The sequence below is a fragment of the Gorilla gorilla genome, chromosome 1, assembly GCF_029281585.2.
Source record: "Gorilla gorilla gorilla isolate KB3781 chromosome 1, NHGRI_mGorGor1-v2.1_pri, whole genome shotgun sequence".
In the NCBI taxonomy this organism is placed as follows: domain Eukaryota; kingdom Metazoa; phylum Chordata; class Mammalia; order Primates; family Hominidae; genus Gorilla; species Gorilla gorilla.
In genome coordinates this window covers 81,366,029-81,384,839 of record NC_073224.2, presented here as the reverse complement: position 1 = coordinate 81,384,839, position 18,811 = coordinate 81,366,029, and the positions used below count along the sequence as shown (strand labels likewise).

At 42.6% G+C, this 18,811-nt stretch overlaps 1 protein-coding gene across 4 annotated transcripts in view; it reads right to left on the bottom strand.

Moving 5' to 3' along the window:
- The window catches only part of TNR (tenascin R), a 432,923-nt gene that overhangs the window by 75,408 nt on the left and 338,704 nt on the right, over positions 1-18,811 (bottom strand). For 2 of the 4 annotated variants that reach the window (XM_004027943.5, XM_055366472.2), the window contains 5 exons: positions 15,026-15,587; positions 11,958-12,434; positions 5,671-5,934; positions 2,910-3,025; positions 424-574 (listed from right to left, as the gene is read on the bottom strand). In XM_004027943.5, the coding sequence (XP_004027992.4) occupies positions 424-574; positions 2,910-3,025; positions 5,671-5,934; positions 11,958-12,434; positions 15,026-15,524 (1,507 nt within the window). In that variant the 5' untranslated portion in view covers positions 15,525-15,587. Of the gene's footprint in view, positions 1-423; positions 575-2,909; positions 3,026-5,670; positions 5,935-11,957; positions 12,435-15,025; positions 15,588-16,966; positions 17,083-18,811 lie in introns of those variants that run through there. The other 2 variants (XM_063710667.1, XM_019026943.3) reach the window with 2 other exon arrangements.

Genomic DNA, 18,811 nt, shown 5'->3' with positions numbered 1-18,811 from the left:
ACAAATTATTCTTGCTTATCTTGTAAAATAAATTGAAGTTTGGGAAGGTTCAGATGACTTTCTCCAAATATCATCATAGGTAAGAGTGAGTCAGCTCTTGCTGCTTCCAAAGATCATTGACACCAGAGGCTGACAAATGAGGCTTCTTCATGAGTAAGATCAGCATAAATACAATGGAAATATTAAAAAAGAATTGTCTCCACGAAACACTCTCCCAGATGTCAGTATTTGTAAGGATGAGTAATAGGGAAGATGATGAGCTAAGCATCTGGTAGAGTAGCTCCATTGCCAGGTACCAGAATTGTCCCAGCTCTAGGAGAAATTCTAGCACCTCTGTTGTCTCTCCACTCCTTGGGCAATTCTGTGGTTCTTTTCCAAGTGACCTAGTAGGCAGCTCTAGGGAGAAGGGTTGGAGGCACTCACCTGTGGAGACGCTGGCTGAGGTAGGGGGGCTGCGGGCCTGTTCTTTCAGAGCCACCACATTGACAATGTATTCCTCCCCAGGCTTTAGTCCTGTCTGGTTAAAGGACGTAACATCGCTGGGGACCTGAGCAATCACTCCCCCTTCATTGTTCTGGACAGTGGGGAGAAGCAGAGAGCAAAAGAGAAAAGTCACTGGGAGAGAAATATGATGAGAGAAAGATAAAGGTGTGGAATACTAATTGTGGATTGTGAATTTAAAATGGGGGCGATGTCTCTTTCCTCCATGCTGACAGCTGAGTATCTGGGGCCAGAAATAACTCCCCATAGACTCCATAAGAACGACACCACCCTATGAGGATTTGGCAAATGGAGGATCAATTTTTAAGAACATTTCTTTGGCCACTCCTGAGTTTGCTGAGTTTGCCAATAAGAATTAGTCACGAGGTGGTGCAGATTGGCTCTTGCCAAAGATCAAATGTTTGATGGTTACGGTTAACATTCATCAGAGGTTTTTGGCATTTATCGTAATGAACATGCCCCCGGCTATTTAGAAGAGGATAGTCATGTGTGTTTCTGTGTAAACATCTTTATATACACACACAACACATTTCAAACTAAGACATTGCTATGAGATAATTGTTTATGAGCCAGAGCTAATATTTTGCTATATCTGGAGTTTCTCATGGTGTTACATTCGGTGTGAATCTGTCAATGTCTGTTTCCCCTTCACCCAGATGAATTAGGTCTCAGTGACACAACCACATATGAAGTACAAAGAAAGGAAAAAGGAAGCTTGGAAAAAGATAATACAAAGAAGAGAAGAAGGAGACAAGAGGGAGAGGGAATGAGAAAGAGTAACTTGACGAAATTGAATCTAGGATTTATTATCTATCTTTCTATCTTATCGTTCCCTCTCTCTCTTTCCCTCTATATACTTTCTATGAGTGTCCTTAGAAATGGAGGAGACAAGAGGGCCTCTTTTGGAGGGCACTGCCATTCTCCCCTATTCTTTGGCCTCTATTTATGGTATCCAGGGTGCCTTATATGTAATTTACAGTCATACTCTTATAAATCAGTGTGATGAATGCTCCCCAGTGGCCTCAACCTACAGATCACAACAGTTATTAAACCATGTGGCCATGCATTTGACCTTGGCATTCCCTGGTCAGCCTCTCTTTTAATTAGAGTTTTACATATTGGGTATAGGTAACAGGAGAACCTGGCGTAATTTTTCTTCCTGAAAAACATTGGTAGCAATGTTCCGTTCCAGTTGACATGATCGTTTCAATTGTTATGTAACTCAATTGCCACATTTTATTTATCATTTTAACTCAAATAGGACAAATTTTTATAGATGTCTGTTTAGATTTATTTACCTTGCTGTGATGTGACTATAATATGACTGTAAATAAGAAAATGGGGCATACAGATTTAGTGAACAGAGCCCCGGGATAGGTGGTGGAGACCCAGGTACTCGTTTTAAGCCTGTCACCAACTAGCTGTATGATGTCCTTCAAGTTTTCTGAATCGTAGTGTCTATAAATTAAACTAGATGTAAAATGAGGGGTCGTACCTGTGAACTTGAAGGTCTTTTGTAACTCCAACAGTTCACAGCTCTAAGAATTTTGAAGTAAAAGAATGGTGAAATCATGGTCTTGTTAGCCAAAAATGTGTCATTTGTCATTAAGTCTGATGAACGGCTAAAAAATGTTCTTTGATGTTGAAGAATAAAGACAGAGGGAAGGAGTATAATTGAACTTTGTATCCTCATGAGTGGTACAGTTAGGGAGGACATTGGTAGGGTCAACAAATTCTGGAAATTTAGAGCCAGGCATGCACCTGTGGCAATTCGGAAAAGTTAGTTTTAGAATTAAGAAAATAAATAAAATACTGCTTTAGAGAGTAGAAAGGAATCTTAGGATACTTTAAAAGTCATAGACTAATAAAAAAGTTGCTAAATTAATAGGATACAAATGTATTATGAATAATCCAGGAGAGCCAAGGTGTTTTGTTTTATGTCTGTAACCTTTAGGGATTGATGCCATGCAAGCTGACTTTTCTGTGGTGCATCTGTCTGCACAGAATGAAGCTTTTGGCTGATTATGTGACGGATTCAGCCTGGCTTTTCTTATGTCCTAAAGAGAAGCCTCAATTTTTTGAGGGTCTGGTTTTCATGCTCACCAAAACTATGGCTCATCAGACCCCAGAGTTATCTCAGCAGAGAGCTGGAGCTGGTGGCTGCTTCCCACATCCTCTGTTCTGCAAGGCCAGGGTGCCATGCTCGGGGTTACTCTTGTCAGCAGGACATTACCACATATTTGTCACAGAAATGTTCTATATCCCAGACACCCACAACATGCCATTTTGTGTCTTTAATGGCATGGAGAGAGATATTCGGTAGCACTTTCCTTGCTGCCCCTGATTCCAAGCTAAAGGTACAAATATTCCAAATAAGTCTGTTTGGCAGTGTAACAGGTGAGTGTTACCTTTGGAATGAAGCTGATTTCCCACCCATCGAAGGAAAATGAGAAGGGCTCCCACTGCACCTCCACGGTGGTCTCTGTGATCGTCTTAAATTGTAGCCCTTGAGGAGTGGAGAGATCTGGAACACAGCAATGTAGGTGACAATGTCATGGCTAACCCCTGGGACAGACAGCATTGCCTGGTGCTTTGTCTTGGTGAACTCCCTCCACGCCATGGGCGTGGTGGTGTCTGGTGGACAATCCCAATCTTACTCCAGACACAGTGAGTCCCAGGTGCAGAATCAACCCACCCCATGTGGCTCTAGTGCTCCATGTTGATGAAATACATGAGTTAACTTAAACACAACCTATATAAACAATTTTTAATGCTTTTTATTGCATTAATAGGTTACTATTAAAATGCAGACATCATTTTCCTTTTCTTACTAATGTGGTAGATCTTGGCATATCATATATAGTACAGTGCCTTTTTCAGAGGACTTGAGCAGTATCTTTAGAAGCTTTACAGGACTCCCGGGAGGTACTATGATGGCTTCTATCAGTGTTCTCATTTTGCACACAGGAAAAGAGAGGCACAGAGAAAGTTGGCTAAAGTTGTGGAGCAAACCAGTTTCAGAATTAATACTAGAGTGATTTCCTTGATCATCTGATGCACATTGAGAGTATTTTGTTTAGCTCAAATCACTAAGTCTAGGATGGTCTGAATTTTTCATTTCATGTATCTCCCTCTTTTCCTCCCACCGCCCCTTCTCCCCCAACCACACAGTCACATACACATGCACAGGTTTTGTGAGATGGAAGTGTGCTTGTCCTAATGGAGTTTCAATTATCAGCCCTGAAATATGACAGCATGACTTTTCTCAGTTCTCCAGGAAGCCTGCTCCCATTTTAGCTTTGCCTCTCATGGGCTATTCCCATTGGAAAAAGGACAGATTTTCTCATCCTTCCTGTTTGGAAGAGTTCTCATGCTTCTTGGTTGGAAGGCAGGGCTGACTACAAACCCACCTGAAGGTGTGTCAGGTGGTTTACATGATTTTGTCCTTGTCACCTGGGAGCTTGCCTGAGGGAATGCCCTGAATTGGCATAATAAATGCCACAGGAGATGGAAACCTCATCACTGTGCATGCATGTGGATCAGAGAGGAGACGCTTGGGAGTTAGGCCAGGCACTTAGGGTGGTGACTCATTCTGGAGCAAGGTGGGAAAAGCGGCAGATGGTGACCTGCCTCTCTGCACAATCATTGCAGATATTTAAAACCAGTTCTCAGGCACCAGAGGATTTTTTTTTAAAAAGGTCAAATATAAACAGAGATAATTATAGGCATATTAACAGAGTCAGCACTCTTCTCATAGCGGAGTCCAAAATTATAGCAGAATTTCTGTCACCTGAAAAGCAAGGGGACAAGATGACTTCTTAAATTCTTTCCCCTCTGCCTGTCTCTATCCTTGCATCCTTCAAAGGTCAATTCAGTCCTGAAGCTTCCATGAAGATTTTAAGGCTAACTCTTTCTACCTTGACCTTTTCCTTTTCTGAACTTTCGTGGCATTTGTTACCTGAATACCATCTGCCTACACAAAATGGGCTCAGATCTCTTACCCCTTATCTGGTGGTAAGTCCCATTTACTGGCCCAGGGGCTTTCTGAATTCTAGAGGGCTTATGTTTTCATGGTTACTTCTTGTTCCACTTTCTTGGTACTGCTAAAAATCTCTGTATCACTCATACCTCATCTCCTTTGAATGTTCTCTTCTCTCTTCCCAGATTTTAATCAGATACAGCCCCTTTTTCATGATCTCTCCAAAGACTTTCCACATAAGGCACAGAGGCATTTGTGTGCATGCAGGTTTTGCAGTAGACTTGGGGTGATGAGAACTTCTCTTGCCTAAATTATTCTGCCTGGCTTTTGAAATTCTAAACTAAAACAGGCTTATTGTATCAATTTAAGAATTCAGAGGGGTATAAAGAAAAATATAATAATTATTTCCTATCTCCTTCTTATTCTACTCTTTGATGTAGTCAGTGTTAATAATTGGTATGCAATCTTTTATATTTTTCTATGCTTGAACATACACAAAATATAGGTACACACCCACAGAAGTTTCCCTTTATGTATAAAAAAAACTGTTCATTTCTTATGGAGAGCAGTTTAGATTGCTTTCTGTCTCCATCTCTCTCTTTCTTCCCTGTGAATCCTTCTAAACTATGCTCTAGGGCTTCAACTTTTATAACTAAAATGAACTATTAAGATATTTCACTAAACAAAAGACCAGGAGGAAATTATGCCACCTCTCTATCAGGAGAAGGGGATGTTGTCAGCTGTGGTTTTAAATAAGATTTTTTTCTCACTTTGCTATACACTTATGGTCGAGAACATACCATTTAGCACTTGCTTCTTAGAGGTCCTAGTTCATATCTCCTTGTTTTGGATCCCTAACTGATTCAAAGTCTGTAGATGTCTTACACTTTCCTTGACTTCTAATCAGAGTCTAGCTTATAACAAGCCAGTACTCCATAATTAAAGTACTTTTTGTCCTTTTGGTTCTATAATTTATGAAAGCTGCCTGAATTTGGAAACTCTCTTAATCGAAAGTGACTTTTTAATGATGTACCCTTTCTAAATGGGTCACATCTCTAGCCCTTCCCCTCAAGGGCAATAACTATTCCAGGCATCCCTGAAGAACTAAGAAAAGACGCTACTATCATGAATGCCCATGATCTCATGTAGGAGAAAAGAAAAATGAAGCAGGACGGGGAAATGGTACGTACGGGTGGCCACCTTGGCAGTGATGGGAAGGCTGAGGATGTTGCTAATGACAGCGTAGACGCTGATGTTGTAGGTGAGACCTGGCTCCAGCTCCGTGATGGTGACACCACTCCAATCTCCAGGCACCCGCTGCTGGAGCTGGAGGCCCCCCAGGGCCGTCGGCTGGTAAGAGATCACATATTCCGTCACTGCCATCGGCCCGTCCCATTCCAGCTCAATGGACCTGTCGCTGATACCAGCCACTCGCAAGTCCTCTGGAGGGGCAACTACCGGGAGGCAATACACAGATAGCATGAGCTCAGAGGATTGCCTTCCCCATCCTGGACTCAACTTTCTTCCTCACATCTCACCCCCCAAGCCATGTCTATATGTTCTGCTGGGCTCAATGGCTTTAAGTGATTTGTAACTTCCTTTGTGAGCAGGCTCTTGTCTTTTTGGTGCTTAGTACCCCAATCTCTATAAGGTCATGAACATGCACTGGAGCCAGCTCCTACTGGCTTGTAAATGCTGATTGTCAAATTTTCAGGACTGTTTCAAGACTGTCGTTGAATACAACCATTATTAAAGATTCAATTTTATAACCTAATACTTAAGTAAATTATATTAAAAATAAAGGTAATAGATATTCAAAATTTATCACTTTCAAATTATTTGACTATATTTTACTATTATGTATACCTTTAAGATAATTTATGTGTGCTCTATCTGTCTGGTGAAAATATTCTATGATTGTACTCTACTACACATCTGTTTCCAGCTCCATGTTTAGTGACGTCATGTTGGTAATTGAAATTGGCCATGGAGAGAGTATTTACATCATGGAAACTGGCAAATGCTACACAACAGGGCTTTAAAATCTTTTTCCTTTAGAGAGCCAGGTTGTTAGATATTTAACAGCACACCACTGGCCAAAATTTTTGGTGGTTTAATAAGTTATCGTCATCAGATTACCCTGGGAGCCAATATCTGATTTGGCAAGTGGAAATAAAGACTCATTCCTGATTATCTTGCAAATTATGAGAAGCCAAAACAGTAAGTCCTGGATACCATGGCCTGATGAAGACACTCAACAGCCCATTATTGTAGAATTTTCCCTTTTAAAGACCACTTATGTTCTGAAAGAAATCTAGCTTGTGTTAAACTAATTTTTATTAGCCTAAATCTTGGAGATGATGATGATAAAAAAACATTCTTGAGGACTTTGCTTTACTTTCTTCTGATTTCTCAAATGCTACTTGGAGTCACCAAAGGGTAAAACACATAGAAATAGACTTTTGTGTTTCGTCTTGGAAAATGAAGATTCACCAGTGTTGTGGCCATTAAATAATCAAGCCTTTAAGACTAACTAGGAGGCTAACTCCAGTGTGTCTGTAATTAGACCTGCCCATAGATTAAATCAAAGATCAAGCCAATATTTAAATGGTTATTATTAACTTATAAATTTATATGTAGTGGAGGCTTCGATGAGTTTAAGAGTTGTCATAGGTTTTGAATTTCTCCCCTGGGTAGTCTCACCCCTCCCCTTTACAACCAGGTAGGCTGAGGCCAGCTGTGTTTTGCTGGACCTTGTGAGTGGAGAGTGCTGTCTCCTCATTGTACTCACATGTGCACCCTCAAATCCTCAGCAAAGGCAGAGACACAAGGAGACCTTTAACAGATCCAAGACTCACAGGATAGAATCAGCAGCATATATATGCACTGCTGGACATTTGCTTCAATTACTTTTGCCTAAAACCATTCATTGAATAAAACAGTCTAGAAAGCAGAGCTTCTTGAGGATGGCAAATGTTGACCAAAACAAAAATTAAAAAAAATTTTTGTTTAAAATTTATAAAACTCAAGAAGTGTAAATGAAATTTAAATAAGCTTTCAAATGATGTTTTATAAACTGTATCACCTATAGTTTTGACCTTATTAAAGCTTTGAATTTCACTAAAACCTTTGGGACAACCTATATAACACATACAGAATGACTCCTGGGCCATGAGAAGAAGAGTTGATATTTAGAACCTGTCAGGATTTTGCATGATTATACTGAGCACTTATTATGCACCAGGTACAATGCTAACCACTTTTACATAGATTATTTCAATTCACCCTCTCACCAACACCATGGGATTAAGGTATCATTATTACTACCATTTTATAGATGACGGAATTGGGCCACACAGTCAGCAAACATAGAAGCTAGGATTAGAATGCAGGCAGAATGACTATAAACCTTCTTAGACAATATACAATACCACTTTACATTTATATAGCATTTCACAGTCTATAAACTATTTTCATATATACCATCTAACAAGAATTTAAAAAAATATTTAGTAGCAGTCATATGAGGTAGTTCATGTAGAGATAATTATCCCAGCTTTACCAATGAGGAAACTGAATCCCAGGTTAAGGGATATGCCAAAAGTCAGAGTGGGTCATAGCAGAACTGACTGTCAAAGCCTGATGTTCTATAGTTTTCATTCTTTCCCCTACAATTTAGACAGCAGGTTACAGATTGTGCGAGATGCCTCCTTTCATTTATACATGGTGTCCCAAAGTAAACTATATTAGGAATAATTCAGACGATCTTAATAGGTGTGATCTCTAGACTGGTGCTCATCCTACAGGTAAGAAAATTCTTTTTAAACAGGTTCTCTAGTGCCTGTCTCCTGTGATTCAACACATTAACTCCAGGTTTCCTATGCAGGACTTCTGTCATAGTGGCAGAAATGGCCACTCCAAATTTCAAGTCACCAGCAATTCTTAGGGCATTTGGAACAAATCAGTGTATTCCTTTTTGCTTCCTTCTTCAAAGCTAATATTAACAACAGAGGGTGATCTAAAAAGAGCATTTTGGGATTTTAAAGCAAAAAAAAAGAGGTGCAGAAGGATTTTAAAAAAAATCTTGGCAACTTAGCTTGAGGCCTGAGCCTGGTGGTAAAGTTGCCTACACTTCTGAATGAGAAAGCAGCAACTGGTGTCATTCCTCCTGGAAGTGGTCTTGACAATGGTGGCTCAATGGAGGAGACCACCACCACTTTCACTCTAACTTAGCAGCAACTATGTACACTAGGCATCAGTAATCCTTATAAAATAAAATTATATTGAACTGTACTGCAAACAATCAAAGAGCCTCATGCCTTAATTCAATGAATTCATGGTGGGTGCAAAGTATTCTTAGCCTTACTTTCTTTGGGGTGTCAACTTTGAAACTTGAGGAAGAGCATGCTGTTAAAGAGGAATAAACTGTGGCTTGAGGAATCAGGGTTGCTTATCTGCAAAGATGCCGTGCTGTTTCCTCTTTAGATCTTGCATAAATGTTGCACTTATGTGGTGAGAGCAGTTGGAATTAGTTCCATGATGTGTCTTACTCCAAAGAGTAAGTGGTTTCGGATGCCAAAGGTTGGGCTGGCTGCAGTCCTGACAGAGCAGAGGCTGACACTGATGAATCTCCGTAGGTCTGACTGAAGTTCAGGAAACAGCTTTCTGGATTGTCTCAAGACCCTGCTCTGATGGTTCTTTTATCCTGCTGGCTCCGGGGGAGTTTTGGCCAGCTCCCTGGCCAGCCCCAGCACTAACCACCATCACTGGGGACAGATGTGGACAAATGGTTGAATGTGCTTTTCCACCCTACCTCTGACATCTCATTTTTTTAATCATGTGATGGAGCTCAGCTTTCATATCAAAAGGCTACTTCTTTGGGTATATGGCTTTACAATTTTTATTTTTCAATTCTATTCTACTTTGCATTCCAGAGAAGATAAAAGAGTGCTAGAAGCTGGTAGGAGACCAGGATTCTTTTTCTTACTCCACCATTAATTAGCTGTCTGGCTCTGGGAAAATCTGTCTCACTGACTGCTGCTTTTTAAATCTGTAAAATGAGAAGCTTCTTTCTAAGGCCTGTTTTAAGTTCTCATATTCATGAATGTTTTGTTCTATTATCTGTACATGGGCAGAGAATGGAGGCAGAAGTCTTGAGATTTTGTCCCTTGGCACACTATGAGGATAGATCAAGGCTAGGAGTCAAATGTAGTGACCTTGGCAACACTATTCAATTGTGCTCAAGTGCTGCAGACCTAGGGGGCCTCGGAATGCAATCCACACAATGGGCAGCTATTTTCTACGCCCTTGCCAAAGAGAAAAGAATGCCCTATAAGGAAGTATATTTTGTGGCTCTCAGTGTTTTCACCTTCCTAACCCTTCTCTCTCCTCTCCTCAGTCCTGTGGGCAATGGGAACATCGTGCTGTGGTGTGTGCACCCAGCCAGGAACGTCGAACAGTGGATAAATAGCCCCTTCTCCTACAGTCTTTTCACAAAGAGCAAGCAAAGGAGCACTTTAGATAATGACCTAGATACTTCTCTGGAAGAGACCTGTAGCACTTGGTTTAAAAAGCAGGCCTTAAGAGCAGACCTCCTGCAAATGAGTGGTGGCTCTAGGGTTGCTATAGAAACAGATGGAGATTATGCAACTGTCCTTCTTCACATGCTTTGGGAACCTGTAAAGTAATTTATCTGGGCCTATTGAAGTGTTCCTCAAGCAGCACAGAGGTACCATGTCAGAGGTAACGTGCCCATAGTTTGGACTCAACCCAGTTGTAGCTATGCTAGCAGCTGCTGCGTCTTCTCTGAGGTAGCCAGGAGGGTTCAGTGTAAGTCCTGGATTAGATCAAGATTTTGTTTGCAAATGAACCTATCCCTGTAGAAAGGCAGGGTCAAGAATGTGACAGGTATGTCCAGACCGCCAAAGAGTAAGTCTACTAAGAAGCATGTGCGCTACAGAATAGCATTAACACAGCGATGGCCCACACTGACCCTGGGTGTCCTCCAGATGGGGTCTCATGAAGCCTGATCCCCTGGATGGGAACTGGAGCCATGTGTTAGTCTGGCTTCCCAGAAGGTGCCTAGTGACTTTGGATTCAGAAACAATAAGGCTTAACTTCTGCTCGAATTTCACTTTGGGATAATTGGTGTGGTGACAATATTTTTAGAAAGATATTTCAATTCAGTAAACAAAATTGGGAGGCTAAATGAAATAATTGGATATGGAAAAAATTAAGGAACAGTAAATTTTTTTCCCTAAGCACAGTGCATTATTGTTGTTTTTCTTTTCATTATTACCATTGATTTTTGAAAATAATTTAAGTTGAAGTTACATGTGCAGGAACATTGCCTGCCATGTAGGAGTGAGTAACTCTGGCTTACAGAAGGCTGGTGAATCCGGCTTACCAGGCTTTCCCCCTTAAACTGATGTCACATGACTTATCAGCAAATTCCTAAAATTGCTCCATTAGAAGGTTTAAAATGTTTGTTTGTTGTTATTTTTTATTTTAAATAATCCCAGTGGGCTCTCTGAGCCCTGAATGGAAAAGACCAACCACTTAATCTGTACTGTTTAAAACATAAACAAATGTATGAGCAGTAGTCACTGATTTGGTCAGAAGAGGATGAGCTATAGTGAAATAATAAACATAATCTGATTTGCATAAAAAAGGGAATCAGCCCCACTGAGATACTTTTTTTTTTTTCTCACTGTTGGGTTTAGATCCCCATTTTAGTACATCATCCTTCTATCAGCTTTGACAGTGTAGACTATACATAGGGTTGGTTCTAATTTGCTAGATAGTCATCTGGAACAAAGTGAGTCATACTCTTAATATTCTGTACTAATTGTTAGCATGTTAGCTGTTGCCCAATGTCCTTAGTACTTTATTCCTGTTTAGATTTAAGTCCTTGTCTAAAAACACTCTGCCCCACTGGAATCACTTCATAAATTAATAACATCTTGCAATCTGTAAGCTCCAAGGTAATCAGAGAGCCTCACAGACCAACCACCATCTCTTGCAGTAGCATTGTGGAAGGCATTCCTGGCATATGGCAACCAGTGAGGGAGATAATTTTGAGCAGGTGGAAGGCTTGGGATCCCTCAGAGTTAGAGAATGGCCTTGCCTAAGGTGGTCCCATGACTTCACTGTCTACCCTCCCCCACCTCAAGGGCAATGAAGTGTTGTCATCATTGTTCCCACTACCTTTTTCCTAGTCTCAGGGGTAACAATCCAGCTCTCAGCCTGAACTTGACCTTTTCCTGTTTCCACTCTTTATCCCTTTTAATCTGCCTCATCAATTGTTATTGACTCAAGAACTCAGCTCTCTTGGAAAGCAAATGAGTACAACTCAATTGAGAATTATTTTGCCTGAACTTCACTTTCTCACTCATCTTTCTTCCCAAGCTAACTGGAGGCATCCAGCTAGTTTGCTGGACCACCCTTGCCAAACACCCCAGAGAGTTCCCCTGCCTACCTGCTGAGCAGTCAGGGCCCTGGTAGCCCTCTTCACAGACGCAGAGCCCCTCCTCACATTGTCCTCGCCCACTGCAGGCATTCAGACACTGCCGCTGGCCGCAGTCCTCACCAACGTAGCCCTCCTCGCATAAACAGGTACCGTTGGCACATCTCCCCTTCCCCGAACAGTCCCCAGGGCACCTCAGTTCCCTGCAGTCCTCGCCAGTGTAGGGCTCTTCACAGACACACTCCCCGTCCACGCAGAGCCCCCGGGAGCTGCAGTCTGTTGGGCACCGGAGTTCGGAACAGTCATCCCCGCTGTACTCGCTGTCACAGATGCACTGGCCATCCACACACACCCCCCGGCTGGAGCAACCCAGCGGGCAGTAGGGCTCCGAGCAATTCTTGCCAAACCAGCCTTCGTTGCAGATGCAGCCACAGGACTCAAAGCTAAAGTTGCCGTGGCCACTGCAGTGAGGGATATAGTCCAGTTGTCCTGGAATGGTCAAGGAGAAGGTCAAAGAGCAGCAGTGGCCTCTCCTGTCAATGGTGCTGGGGAAGGATGGGCAAAGGCCTCTCTACTCATTCTCTGACCAGATTTCTGTTGCTGAGAGTGAAGCTCAACATAGTTTGGTACATATTCAATTTAATAAATATTTTCACCTAGCATGGGCTGTCTGTGCCTAGCACAGGGCTGGGGGCAAAGATGAATGAGATCTGGGCCCTTGTCCTCCAGAAGCTGACCTTTAAGGTGTCTTAGGATGGATTCCTTAGAAGTAGGTCTTTGCTAAAGATTCATGTAAAAGTGATTTATTGGAAGGTGTTCCCAGAAAAATCTGGTAGGGAAGAATGGAAAATTGGGAAGGGAACGTGCTCAAGCCCAGGTGCATTATCAAGCCAAGTTCCAGGAGAGTCACTTGGGTTCAGTTCTGCAGGGTGCTCTGGGCAGTGCAGGTCACATCTCATTGTGGGTTAAGGTCTATGTCCCTGAGGGCATGCGAATCCCCCAGCCCCTCATTCTCTCTCTGTGCAGCCCAAGAAGTTTCCAACAAACTGAGGACAGCCTTCTCACCAGGATGCCCAGGTGCTGGCTATGGGATTTTGTGAGGGACCTAAGGGGATATAGGCTGAGCACTGAGTCCACTGTGCAGAGAAAGGTCTTATGTGTTACAAACCTGTCTCGCTCCCTCCCTGCCTGCCATCTGACTCACTCTGCTCATTCACCAAAACCCAGCTCCACGGTTACTTCAAAGGCTCCCCAGGACCTCACTCTCATTTTGTTACTGTTTGCTATGACCCCTCTGGGATTCTACGCATGTCTCTGTCCTAGACCTTACTGTGGGATAACTACAGTGGCTAATTTATCTGCCTAGCATGATTCAAGTAAACGTATTAAACAAATACAAATGGAGTACCTGCTGGCATCCTTCTTTGCGCTTGGCCTTGAGGATATGAAGTCTAGTAAGTTACATCCTTGTTTAATTCTGCCACTTCATGCCGCCCCCATGAAAATATACTTTACTGACATTATTTAACTTAGCTCTTCCTTGCAGATTTTTCCCACGTTTGCCAGGGATCCTGGTGGAAGGCTGGCAAAAAGTTCACTTATAGAAGCCCCAGCTTCCTGAGCTGCAGAGTCCATGCTCGTAGAAACCTAGGACTTTCCCCTATTCTCCTGCTCCATTGAAAAGACAAGCTGACCTGACCATTGTCATTGAAGCACAGGAGAACTGGACTTGCTCTTCTGTTCTGTAGATTGTTTTATTTATAGTGTTGGTTATTGGGAGGAGAAGGAGGTGACAGGAACCCATGAAATATTTTAGTCCTCAGTGACTGCCTCTAGACTTGCTGTGTCTCAGGGTGAATGTGTCAGGTACCCCTCTGCAGCTGCGGGCCATCCAGGCTCTGTTAAAATTTCACTCTGCCACCTCCAGCTTTCATCCCCGTGAAAGCCTTGAGATCATGGATCCTATAGAGGTGAGTGCTTGAACTCAAGACAAGTGCCTCTTGTCATCAAAGAACTGAATTGCATGGGGTCTAAGGTACCTTTTGGGAGAGAAAACCTGTGCACAAAGGGGTATAGACACAGTTCCCACTCACTGGCGTCAGCCGATAATAACTGTTGCTTATACGGTACTTACAGAAGCCAGGCTGACATCTGAATAGGTGCTTTTATTGTTAATAACTTCTTGTTGCTCTAGTCTAGCACCATTTGTAGATGAGGAAAGGAAGGCACAGATATGGAACTGCTTGGGTCATCAGCTAGGAAGCAGTAGAGCCAGGATCTGAACTTGGGAATTCTGACTCTGAAGACTTAATTATGTCTTGCAGAGAGGTAAAGATAACTCATAAGGGTTACTAATTAGGGGGTGGGCAATGTTAGAAGTAAATGCCCTGAGATTTCAGCCTTTTGGAGGGTGCACCAAGTTGTGTGAGTGTGTTGTGTGTGAGAGCATGCGTGTGTGCATGCGTGAGAGAGTATGTGTGTGTGTGAGAGTGTGTGTGTGTGCGTGTGTGTGTGCATACGCTTCTGTGTGCTTTTTGAGGGGGCAGGGGCTAAAGCTTCCATCTCACTGGAGAAGATGGGGATAGGTCCTCTGAGACCTTAATGACTATCATCTACTCAGATGGGAGAAAGGCTGCGATTGAGTGAACAGAGTGTCTGCATTCTCTAGTCCCTCAGGTTAACATGGATAGATATCAATTCAACAGCCTGTGAAAACCAAAGATGAAAGAAGACAGACATCAAATTCCCTGCTCGCCATCGAAGTTGCTGTGCTGAACCGATGAACCATTACCTGACTCATGCCCCCAAAATCAGGTTAATGTATTTCAAACTGGCTATGCAGTGTAGAAAATCCCTGAACTGAATCCCTCGGGGAAGAACTGCATTTAGATCTTAGAGACATATTAACCGGCAGCTACAGACTAGGACACTTTTTTCCTTTGACCGTGTGAAGAGATGCCGGGGTTTTGCTGGGAGTGCGTTTTTGCTGGAAGTGCATTGGTCCTTCTTGTTCACTCTCCCTCTCTGCTCAGCCCTCTCCTTCCCCTCCTGAGACCACGCTGCGAGCTCCCGGACTCTACCTGTGGCAGCACTTTCTTGGCAGCAGTTGGCGTTGCACTGGTCTCGCAGCACCGACACCTCCCTCTCCAACATCTCGATCCGGCTCAGCAGCTCCTGCAGCACCTGGGCTGAACTGGCACATGGGCAGGCCTTTTTGGGGAAGTTGATCCTGTGTGTAAAGGTGACCTGGCTCTCGTGGTCTGAGGTCTGGCCCATGTACTCTGCCAGAGTCTCATCTTCTGCACTCACCTCCTGCTCAGCAGAGGCCTCTAGCCCTGAGGAGCAGAGGCTGTCGAAGGGCACGTTAATGTTGTACACGTGGTTGAAGACCACAGGATGCTCTTTGCTGGATGTGTTGTAGTTGGCAATGCCTCCCTCCTCCTCCACTGACTGTCTCTGGACCCTTTCTGTGGTGACCTCCAGCTGACACTCTGAAGGCTTGATCATGGAGCCCAGAAGGATCAGGTTGACGCCAATGAGCATGTTCTTCAGAACCACTGTTTCCCCATCTGCCCCCATCCTCTCAGCCAGAGATCTGGGTTCAGGACCAGCCTGCAGCACACAGCATGGAGTTGTGGGAATCTGCAACGGAAACCAAGGAAAGAGACAACCTCTGAAACCTATGCCTTGGCACCATGGCTCTGCACAAGCCTACAAAGCTCAGGGGTAGGCAGCCAGAGATTTTCAAGGGGGGCGTCAGGAAGGGACAGTGGCTGCCAATGTCATAAAGGCTCAGGACTTTGTTCCTTAAAGGACTGGACCCCTGAAAATGGACACTGCTTCTGCATACTATTTTGTTTTCTCAAAAGGCTTATCTAGAACACACAGGTCTGGTCCCATGGTGGGCAAATGGTTCTTGGAGGAAACATGAGGGCTGGGGGCTGGGGCCCTGTGGATGGGCTGTTCCTCTGAGGAGAACTCAGAGTTTCTTTTCACTTCTAGGTGAGAAATTGGACCAGGGAGCCTTGGGTGTCCTCTCCTATTTCCCCAGATATTTATTGCAAAGGGACTCTGCCAGCCACTTCAAAATAACTTCATGAGCTCCTCTCAGCTCATCTATCCATACAAGTTGTCTTCAGAATAACCAGCCAGGCAAATAATATAGTTCCAGGTAATTGTAATTGTTAATAATCCTTGGGTACATTTGTGATTATCTAGGGCTGTGTGAGCTGAACTTTCTTTTAATCTTCTTGTCAGTATAGTCCTCATGCTCTGTGACCACCAGGTGCTTTTCTTCCAAGTTCCTGTTTAAATTGGTAAAATAATGAATTAGCTCCTCTGCTGGTTACCTAGTCACCAAGAACCATAGAGTACAATAAACTCACTGGGATGCAAATCAGTTTTACAGAAATTTTATTCCTTTTGTATTCTCTATGCAAAACAGAAAAGAGATTTACAAAACTTGGTTCTAAAAGTTAGAGCTACTAAGAAGATTAAGGACTAAGGGACCAAGTGAGTGTGACTATGCGTCAGAGAAGAAGGTCACAACTAGGATTTACTGTATTTGCACTCAGCACAGACTGTGCTGTGCCCCTCACACAGGAGCCTACATGACCCTCAGGACAACCTTATGATGGGTCACTATGAATAGCCCCATCTTCTAATGGAGGAAGTTCTTCCAAGAGAGGTTAAGATTTGAATGCAGATCTGACTCCAAAACCTGTGTTATCAATTACTATGTCCCAGGGCTTTTCTTGAAAAGAGTGTTCAATTTTCTCTTGTCTTTGATGAAAACTGAGTAATTTCTAAGATCTTCCCAGGAATATCGCGATTAGAAAATTTTGCTAGGGTCAGATTCAATGTTCTTTTCTCCATGAGCATTTGTCTCTCATCTTTTCCCTCCTGCCTCCTCTGCTATTCTCCCAAATGCAGGCTGAATTCATGTCCCTCTCTTCCAGGCCCCACTTCTGACAGCACTTGCCATGCTAGACCGTGGGTTTCCTTTGCCTGCTTCTCCCCACCTGGACTGCTAAGTCCTTGTTGGTCAGACCGTGTCTTATCTGCAATGTGTGACCGTCGCTTCAGGACGGCGAGAGTGCTCAGTGCATAGTTGTTGAATAAGTGGATAAGTAGATCCCTGGAAGGATGGAAAGATGAATTCATGAGAAAATGCTCAGTGAGCAAAAGGTTAAATCATTCTCCAACTAATTTAATCCCTCTCCATTATCCTCAAGTTAGATACTGGTCTGTTCAATTTCAGTTCTGAAAAAATGCCTGAGGGTTGATTTTATTAGGAGTAACCTGTATTAGTGCCTAGTATAAAATCATGCCTTATTATTCAGCCCTTGCATTATATACTAGACTATAGTCTGTCCCTGCTTCCAATATGGACAGGGAGCAGACCAGAGCAGAGCTGTTGAGACTATAGACTCTGGAGCCTATAGAGTCTCTGTTTAGGTTCAAGCCTCAGCTCTTTCATTTTCTAGCTGTGGGAAGATCACTTAAGCTCTCTGTGCCTCAGTTTCACTTACCCTCTCTGTGCCTCAGTTTCCCTGTCTATAAAGTGGAGATAATAATGGTACTTATCTTACAAGGTTGGAGGGCTAATGGAATTATTATCTGTATAATATTCACCCAGAACCTGGCATTAACTAACATAAATAAATATTGTTTGCAGACAAGTGGAATAATTGTTCCAGTTCTTCCCCTAGTCAAGGACTTCCCTGAAATCACTGGAACATATGAAATGTGTTATCCATTTGTGGACAGCAGAAAAGCCCAATCCTTAACACAGCCTTATCCAAAGATGGGTGAGATCCTTGGAGCAATGTGAGAAATGATGATCTGTTGGTCACTTCCAGACAAGGTAAATAAACCTTGGGGATAGGTAGAGTGACATGTTGGAATCAAATTGCCCTCCTAACGGTAAGCTCCTAAAGCCACCTCTCATCCAAAGCTCTTACTTGCCTTCTCACTTTCAGGTTCTCTAGGCGTGACTTTCTTGAGCATCACTTCTACCCTCCTATCATTGAAAGTCTCCAGAAACAGCTCTGCTATCAGTCATTTACACACAGACGGGGTCTTGGCTATCTTTCTCATTGAACCCAAGTTTGTTTATCTGATCCATGTGGATATTGCTAAATAACTTTTTCTTCTGGGAATTGGAAAATGATCACATAACACCCCGTAGCACATAACAGCTTTTTTTGCACATAGTTGACACTCAAAATAAGTGAATGAATAAATGACATTATCAACGAAAAGGAAGACAAGTGACACGGAAATTAAGAGAGAAAAACGTTAGGTCCTACACTTTTAGGTCCAAAGTGACAGCTACAAAATTACATAGAGGGGGAAAGGTACAGCTTTATGTGTAAAAAACACTAAATACTTTAGTCGATAACTAAACTTGCTATGAGTTGGTCAACGGTGTGATTTTTCTAACTCCCGAAATCTTATTCAAATGTAGGTTTTATTAATTAAAATGTAGGATAAAAGATAGACAAGGGTCTATGTTGTTCTACTCTTTACTGCACTGATTATTGATCACTTCTAGGTGCCTGGGATGTTGAAGGGACTCAAAATCCTATAATATGAGAGGGATAAGTTTAGCATTTTGGCCCAAAGATGTGAAGACTCAGGGGGTACATTTATTCATTTATCATTCATTCATTTGACAGATATTTATTAAGTACCTATTATATGCTGGTCTTTTTCTTTATAGAAGTTGCATTCAAGTGTGTGTGGGTAGGTGGGTTGGGCATATAAATAAATACCACAGACAATTATATATGTCATATATAATGTATGTAATAGAAATTATGTGACATTTAACATGTGATAATGCAACACACGAGTTTGTGTTT